This window comes from Morone saxatilis, unplaced genomic scaffold (assembly GCF_004916995.1).
Source record: "Morone saxatilis isolate NCDOM2014 unplaced genomic scaffold, NCSU_SB_2.0 Contig2, whole genome shotgun sequence".
Classification (NCBI taxonomy): domain Eukaryota; kingdom Metazoa; phylum Chordata; class Actinopteri; family Moronidae; genus Morone; species Morone saxatilis.
Genome location: NW_023339762.1, coordinates 3,140,088 through 3,149,489, shown reverse-complemented (window position 1 = coordinate 3,149,489; position 9,402 = coordinate 3,140,088). Strand labels below are relative to the sequence as shown.

The window sequence follows — 9,402 nt, the reverse complement described above, 5'->3', positions numbered from 1 at the left end:
TTATATAGCCTACAATTTAAACAGTATAGTCTGTAGTAGATACAGGCAGTGAACAAGATTACAAAGCACATTGCTGTGAGAACATTGCATTCACATCAACCTATTCATTTTGTTTTCACAGCAGGGTTTAGTTTTAATCGCAGCTTCTTTTTTAAGGACCATGGCGACTCAGCCTTGTGGGAGCCTGCCTGCCACACAGCTCCATATTTTCACTTCAACACAATACGTTCACAATGCAACCTCAATACTTTACACTGCAGTAAAAAAGGGACAGATGGAGTGTGCCAGTGGAACACAGGGCTTCAGGTACACCGAGCCTCCTTCTTTGTGTTTTTAAATGCTCCCTTTTATAGAAAGGGGAGCAGACCAGCCTCCTTTTGAATTTTTGACATTTATTTGACGTGGATAGAGAGAGCCATGCAGACATGAAAGATAGCAGTTACAGGACTGAGCTTTAGGGGCTCAATTTCCATGATCGGCATTGATCACACGGCTCAGGGAAAGAGAGAGAATGAATGAACTAGTCAAAAGAGGTCACACAAGAGCCTTTACTCTTCTGCTGCCTCAGAGTAAGGATTGCTGATCTAAATCATTTTTACCTTTTGTGTCATTATGTGCATCATAAGTGATCAGGGACTATGTTTGAAACAGGGAACGGACTGTACCGCCCCAAAGGACTTCAACTGCAAGATATTATGTTCCAGAAATGAAGTACAGATAATTAACAGTATACTTAGAATGTTATTTATAGTACATCTATCTTAACATACACTTTAGCTTTTGTAGGTCTGTTGAGAGGTTTGGTTACTGTTTGAGTGCACTAGTGGCTTAAACATATTCAGCGCAATTTTGTATTCAGTGTAATCTTTGCTGACACATGAACCAGTTTTAGTGTGTTATCCATATGTCCCCACTAAAAAGAATTAACATTAAGAATCCAATGAACAAACACATCCCTAGCAGCTAAGACCAAGAAGTTGTTTAAGCTGACAATGATTTAAAGGAAAAGTTAAACACAGTGCTGTAATCATGACTACCTATGTCGAGTCCAAGTCAAGACCAAGTCCAAATGGAAGAGATAGCATCAAGACTGTGACAGAAATAGAAGAATGCCATTGCCAGTGAGATGGGTTTCTGCAGGCATACGATTGGAGGTCACATTGATTGGCGCTGTCAGTGCCTGTTCTAGATGGATTTTGAATTAAAGCAATACCCGTTTTTTGAAGTGTGTTTCATCAAGGTTTTGTTTCAAAGGAGGAAGTTACTTCAGAAAAATAACTATATATTGCACTCGTCGAGACCAACTAGAATATTTAAGAAGATGGCTGAGACAAGTAAAAGTGCAAAAACCAACAAGTGCAAGACATTCCTTGGAAACTAGCAGCTGTTTTTAGGATAATCACGAAATTACTGACCAACATTCCTAGGGTCATGGGATCATTAGGGATCGGGCGGATTCACATTCATGACAAGTAGAAAGTAAATCCCCTGCACATGTTCAGCAATGGTTTGAAGGTTTGAAGGATGAAGTTAAAATAACTATATATTGCTGGACTAGCATATTTAATGAGACCATTGGCTGAGAGAAGTCCGAGTGCAAATACCAACGAGTGCACAAGTCCGAGACAATAGAAAAAAGTTCTTGAGTCCGGTCTCAGACTCAAGTACGACAGCACTGGTTCAACATTTTGGGTAATATGCTTATTCGCCTTTTGAGAAGGCTGATACCAACCATATCTGTTTTCCCTGATATGAAGTTGACTAAAATGTGCAGCATTTTACATAAATCGCTGAGTTAGTGAAAGTCAGTATATACAGCAGCCGGCGATCGAAGAGCAACTGAGTGGACTGAGTGTGTTTACATGTGCCGTTGTATCCCAGTTATTATCGGCTATTTGGTATTCCAGTTATACAGTATGTTTGCACATGTAAGATTACATCATATCATGGTTGCTGGCTCCTGGCTAAGCCCTTTTCCTGGTTCTGAGAAACATAAATATGCTAGCTGGAGTGAATAGAAACCTGGGTACTGTGGTATGTAAACAGCCTATCACTACTTTTTTACCCATGCTACCAACATTGCCAATGTTGGTATCTTGGTTGATCCACCACTTTGGTCCCAACTGAAATATCCAAAAAATACTGGATGGATTCTCATGAAATTCTGTACAGACATTCATGGTCCCCAGAGGATAAATCCAAATGATGTTGGTGGTCCCCTGATATTTCCTCTAGTGCCACCATAACTTTGGCATTTGTGGTTTTGAGTAAAATGTCTCGACAACTTTTGGATAGATTGCCATTAAGTGCTTTACAAACATTTATGTTCCTCTCAGGATGAATTGTAATCACTTTGGTGATCCCTTAACTTTCAATCAAGCACCAGGCAGGTCTAAATTCGGAAATCTGTGCAAAACTAATGAAAAAGATGGTAGACCAGCGGTATGCAGCTAGTAGGGCTATGTCAGTGCCTGCATTAATTGCAGAAAAGGCACCGAAAATGTTGTCTGACTCCCTTGCAGCTTCTCAACAGTCTGCATTGAGCAGTTTTGTGTCGTCACTAGAAACACAAAGGGCTGAGTTGTTTTGGGTTCTTCACAGGATGACCTGGCACCATTCATTCAAGTGGAATGATGCCATATGTTAGGACTTAATAAAATCACGCTTTTCTATCATATAAATTGACATTTTTTGGGTCTTAAATGATATTTGTTGAAGTCTCAAGAAGGTCTGAAAAACATTGAATTTGCCTTTAAAAATGGTGGAAGAACCCTGTGGTGATCAGACAGACAACTCAAATCTAGCTGAGTGGTAAATGCAGTCCAGACAGCCAGGAACTAAACATCCTCAACTACTGAGGTCACTGAGATGCGAGGCCTGCATGCAAACAATCACAAACCTGGCTACTGATCAGAATAATACAATAACGTTAGAATAAGGTACATATGGAGATTAATAACCACGTTTCTTTACGTTCCATGTAAATGTCATATCAATATAAGATTGATATAGCTTGATCAAATCCAGTACAGGGTACTAGTCCACATGTACTCACTGAATGTCAGTGTAGGAATGTAACTAAATACATTTACTCAAGTACTGTACTTATATAGAATTTTGAGGTACTTGTATTTTACTTTAGTATTTCCATTTTCTGCTAGTTTTTTCTCTACTTCTTTTTACTTCTTTTAAATTTTGCTTTATTTGACAGCACAGTAGAGGTAGACAGGAAAGCCAGGGGACAGAGAGAAGGGAATGACATGCAGCCAAGGGACTGGCCAGACATGAGCCCATATATATATATTTTTTTAAATGAGACCTTTTGCATAATGACTAATAATAATAATAATTTAACCTTAAGTACTTAAAGAATATTTTACTTGTAACAGGGTATTTTTACACTGTGGTATTACTGAGCTCTTGATGTGAGAGAACTAGTAGTAAGGGGAGCACATACACACATGAACATATGCTAAGATATACTGTATAAGTCTGATCTGATAATACCTCCTCCTCCCTGTCTCCCTGTTTCTGTTGCTCCCTCTGTCTCTTCTCAGAATGGCAAAGTCATATTGTCATACAGTTTCGGCTGAGATATTTATGCTAAAGACTGGAGGATACAGGAGAAATACCGGGAAAGGAAGACATGTCAGCGCATAAACATATAACATCGATACACTTATCACTGATGAAGCAATCCTGCTCTACTTTGTAACATTACCTAAGTGGAGTGCCAGCAAAACATTATTGGGCTATATGGCCGAGGCTTTCATCTAATGCCACATAATATAATAATGTGATACTTTATTGATCCTCACAAGGAAAACAGTCTTTTTTCTTGCCCTGATTGATAAAGAGGTCAGAGGTCAGGACAAGCTACAGAGGACCTGCTGGAGGTTGTGTGTTGTGATACAGTTAACACTGGTGCCTAATGGGACAATCAACCATTGAAATGCCAGACTTTGTTCTTCCTCAGACTTTAGTTAGCTGTAGTTGTCCATCCAGCTTACAGCATTAGCATTCATTGGTGTTGTGTTACTGTCAACCTGACAAATGAAAGCTCTATTTACGTCTCCAACTAATGAGAGAAATATCTAGCTTTTAGCAGTTAAATGTTTTACTGTGTTCACCAGCTTGTTGCTAACTCAGTTTGCTGTTTGGTGCTAGGCAGGTAGCATACAGTAGGTTTATCAGAGTTTCTATGCTGAAAAAAGCTGCTTGCTACTGAGAGCAGTGAGAATGAACCAAAACAATGGGCTAAAAAATGCTAAAATGCTCTTTAGAGCTGAGACAAACTGCAGAGTTGGGTGATAACTGTGTTTGAGCCTGACACTGAGACCCTATTTCACATCAGTCATTTGACCCATTGTTCATATCATTGATTAGTGCAGCTTTAAAGGTCTAGTGTATAACATTTAGGAGGATCTACTGGCAGATATTGAATAGAATGTTCACATGCATGCTTTCATTAGTGTATAATCACCTGAAAATAAGAACCATTGTGTCTTTGTTACCTTAGAATAAGCCAGGTCGCCATGTTAAACCGCCGTGTTTCTACAGTAGCCCAGAACGGACAAACCAAACACTGGCTCTAGGTAGGACCGTTCGTGTTTTTTGCCTGTTTTGCGGCCACTGTAGTTTCTCCCTCGAGGGTCTGAATCATACACACTGTCATCTAACTTTAGGTAATAAAGTGTGTAAGTGTACCAAAACTTTGGTCTCTTGTTAAACGCAGACAGCTTCAAAGCTATTAAGCTAAAACATTACATAATAGACTGTAATTACATCTACCCTTACTCTTGTGACTGATTAAACTTTTTTAACTAACATTCCCATCTCTGACGCAGCGCTCCATTTCTCCATTACTGTGGTGTCTTCAATCAGAGGAATGCGGCTCTGTGTCCCCATGTGACCCACGCACAGAGCGACAATGTAACAATAATGCAATAACAATAATGTAACAAGGTAATAACTGGAGCAGCTGAATTGTTCCCTGGGCGAGGGAGCGAGCGGAGAGGAAATGATCATAACATGGTTTCACATCCCTCAGGATCTGTTGCAACTGACATGAGAGCATCTGAGGGCAATCATCACAGATACTGTTACTCGTACCAAATGTTACAGTGCGCTTCAGGCATTTAGTTGACACACACATAATGTATTATGTGCCTATAGATCTTTTCTCTCTTCACATACCAAACTATGGAGGTTTTGAGTGTTTCTTGGAGGTGTAATTGAATGCTGCACAAACAAAACGCTGCTGCTCAGGCTTACATCGGAGGGCTCTTCAACACTCTCTCACAAAATGTCGACTGAAGATTAAATTAAACCCTATACAATGCTCTCACCTTAGTTCACAAACTGTCATTTCATATGTTAAGGACCATACACAAAATACAAACACAATTAACTGCAACATCTGAATCTAAGTGCGTGGGTATCAGCAGAGAATACTGCAATACCACTGTATAATTAATAATACATCAACACACACACACTCAGCATATACACACCCATTTCCCACCCTTTCTTTTCAAAAGCTATTGTGGAATGTGTGAGGAAAAACGAACCTTTTCATCCATTCGGTAACTGTCCTATCTATTTTTGGGGTTGGGGTCAGCTCCAATTCAGAGAGCTTTTACACAGCTATCTCCATTTAGCTAGAAAGAAAATTGTTGTGGAGGTTCACTTGTCTATCTGTGCCGGGAAAATTGGACCAAATCTGACCCCAATGTTTGTTTTGTTGGAGAAGCATTCCTTTCTGCTTTCTTTGAGGTGCAAAAAAATGCAGCCACATTCAGGGACTGAATGATTCATTGAATGTAATGCATTGAAACATAAATAGATGCATTAGAGCAAACGTGTTGGCAGCTTGAACCACAGTTTGAAGTGAGACTGCCTTAAAAGTAGAACACAGCGTACATTTAATATATTCAGTCAAAATGAATTAGTCTTGCAGAAAGGAGTGAAATGTGTATTAAAAATATGATGTATATAATGTATTAAACCACAAAAAGCTGATTATAGAATGTTGATGTACCCCAATTAAAAATAAGACACATGTTACAATACAAAACACAAGAAAGCCAGTGGCTGCTGAGTAAAGCCTTTATGTGTTTTACAGTGTGAATACAACAGAGCTTTGGTCAAATATTTCAAATGTTCCTCCACACATGCAAAGGAAATGTGGAGCGTTAAGACAACTGGGGAGCACATGCATCCCGATATTAAGTACTGGGACTGTGTACGGTGTTCACATGTTTAAATAAAGGCACTTACGTATGAATGACATAATCAAGAGGAGAAAGAAGAAAATGAAATAGCTTGGAAAAGTAAGACCAAGTGTATCAAAATGTACAATAAATACAGTTCAACTTTTTCTTTTCTGGATTAAAAGATACAAGCGTTGTTCAATCTCCCCTTCATGCTTTCAATGCAGGGTGACAGAAATCATTACAGAATTACCTCTCTGACATAACTAAACATTAATAGTTAATGGCTATCTTATTTAGTTCATATATGTCTGTAGGACTGTATAGCAATGCCCAATTTACAATTTTTTAAAAATCAAGCATTTTGTGGCACACAAGCCAAATGTCACTGCTGGAATAAAAATAAAGTAAAAATACAAGATTTGTGTTTGGTACAGGGACAAAATGTGATGCATGCATTCAGATAAAAATAGATTTCTACAACAAATAGAAGGAATAACATATTGTTAAGCTTTATCATGTGGACCATAGTATAAAGTGTTCCCTCTTGTTATACGTGGTGCTCAGTCAACGTTCCGGTACCTGGTGAAGAGGTTGTAGAGGACGCGCAGTGTCGATTTAAGGTCACAGTTCACTATATCTGGAAAAAAAAGAAAGAAGAAAGTGAGAGAATAGAAGAGTTATTTACAGACATACATCCAGTGAGAGTTTAGACCTTGTCTGTACAGCTGCAGACTGTACTACGGCTGCCACATTCCTGCTTCTCTAGAGCTTAATGGAACTGTATCCACAGGGCAAATCTTTGTTTAGCAAACAAGGTTGTACTACGGTTGGTGAAATATGAGTACTGGAAATCCATTTGAGACACAATGCAAATATTTCAGAATCTTTAGCTTATTCAACAATGAACCCTACTAGACCTACAAGTAACTTATATAACTACTCTGCTAAGAATTTCCTAACTTCAGTGGGAAGAAATGATTAAATATATGGCAATGTTCTCCTGTCACTATTCAGTGTACTGACTAAAATCAAAGCATACATGTGTTCATTGTAGGGACCTCTACATCTAGGGATAGGACCGTTCAAGTAAAAAAAAAAAAATCCAAACCATTCTGTTTGCTAGTCACGGGTCTTGGCGAGCAGGTAATGTTCAGTTCATTTGAATTTTTAAAAAGGCACAAGCAGAAAAATGATTAGTTATTATAGGGAAGTCAGCCTCATGCCTGTAACTCATTGAAACTTCTCAGTTGGCACATGTAGTGTGCAGCAGTCTGTCTTGGAAATGTGGACAGAGGACCCGGCAGCATTGTTTCAGTCTGCTGTATGGGAGCAATACAGGAGCAATTTAGCGTTCCCTAAGACATAACTGGGAAAAAGTGGTGGATAAAACAGCGACTGTGTGCAAGCATTGTGCAACACGTGTGGCTTATGCTAGCGTTAATACTTCCAATATGAACCGCAGTTTGTCCATTGACAGCTCAAGGAGGAGAAGGTCTGGTAGGAAACAGCAACTCCTCCCTGCAGCATTTAAACAGCTTTCATGCAGATTAAGATAGGGCAAAACCCATAACTAAAGCACTGGGGGAGTTAACAGCGAAACATATGCAGCCCTTTGCAGTCATGGAGGGTGTGTGATTTCACTGTATGATTAGTGATGTGGTTGATTTTTAAATATAAAAAGCAGCACTTTCTGTTTCCACTAATTAGAAAACCTATTCTTTAATTAAGATCTGACAATGAATGGCTGTCCATGTTCCTTGAACTGTTAGCCAGAACTTTGTTAAAGCAAACAGTTAACTTTTTTTGCCAAAGTTATGAAAAGCATATTGACATTGGCAAAGCTCTCCTTAATGACAACCGGCCTGTACACTGAGAGCATTCTGGCCCATATGCGAGTGACTGTGAAAAATGATTTGTTTGCATTGATCATATACACTGTTATAACACCTGTGTTGGCAAAATCCACTAAGCTCAACAATAACAAAGCTGTAATCTCTCCTTTCTCTCTTATTAGCAAAGATCAGGGTAACATCATTTGCATATTCATAGATTCTGAACATTTTTAATGATGCAGAAACAGTAGATGCCTCCTTAATGTGGAAATTATCATTACACACATTATTGTTCCAAGCTGATTATTTGTATATACGTCTTAATACATGTCTGGAGGGGGTCTTTAAGCTTATTTAACTTAAATAACTTATATAACTTTATAGTTTGGAATCAGGACCTTCAACCGTTTGATCAAATATCTTATTAATAATAAGGTAAGCCTGTTATTTAAATGTGGGAGCTACATTTTTAGTCAACATTTAGGTGAGTATGGATCAAATTCAGTAACAGAGATACCCAGAACATTTTTTTTATCGAAACAACCCTAGTTAAATGTGCATCCTACCCTCTGGTCGGGGCTTTGGTCTCTCCAGACCTCCATCCTGCATCAGTTCAAAAGAGAAGGAGACGTTGTGGACCTGCAGAGAGTGACGAGACTGTTAGGACTCGAGGAAGTACAACAGAATAAAATGTACACATACAGCCAGAGGTTGGCAAGTACAAATCATGCAACTCCACACACAGCTCCTCGCTGATAAGGGAACATAGACTCTGGTTGCTAAATCCCACAGTACACTCTGGGTCGATTCAATCGTGCTACCGCAGCTTCCTGTGTCGGCAAACACAACCCGGCTCTGTTCTGTAAGACCATAAGCCTTCAGCAGCTGCACAAACACTCCCCCATTTATCAATAGATACATGTCAGCAGTGTCACTCAAAAAGCTCCTAACTCCAAGAAAGTGAGAACTGTCATTGAGAGCAGTTATAACATTATTATATTTGCTGCAGCTGGAATAGGGAGAAACACACAGTAAGGACTTTCCTGGAAACTGACAATTATGGTGGACATGATGAATGTTGCCAAAATGCAGGGCTGACGTTTATTCAAAACATAGACCCTGAATCTTTTTCAGGTGGACCATTAAAAGATGTAATTATTTTGATTTGCAATCTGTATTTAGACGAGCGGATGCACAGTTAGGCTGAGGAAACCAGCAAAGACGTCTAAGCCAATCTGACTCGTGAGCAATATGAACATGAAGAGAGAGAGGAGGAAAACAAATCAGAGAGGAGGTAGATAGACTTAAAAGATGTTTTCTAGTTTCTGCCCATTGTATCTGTGTGTGTGTGTGTG

At 39.1% G+C, this 9,402-nt stretch overlaps 1 protein-coding gene across 1 annotated transcript in view; it reads right to left on the bottom strand.

Annotated features, from left to right (window-relative positions):
• Positions 1-6,094: 6,094 nt before the first annotated feature.
• Positions 6,095-9,402, bottom strand: part of parvaa (parvin, alpha a) — a gene marked incomplete at its 5' end in the record, with an annotated part of 17,630 nt that continues 14,322 nt past the window's right edge. Inside the window, 2 exon segments of the mRNA XM_035664909.1 lie at positions 6,095-6,852; positions 8,614-8,686. Coding sequence (XP_035520802.1) covers positions 6,776-6,852; positions 8,614-8,686 — 150 coding nt within the window.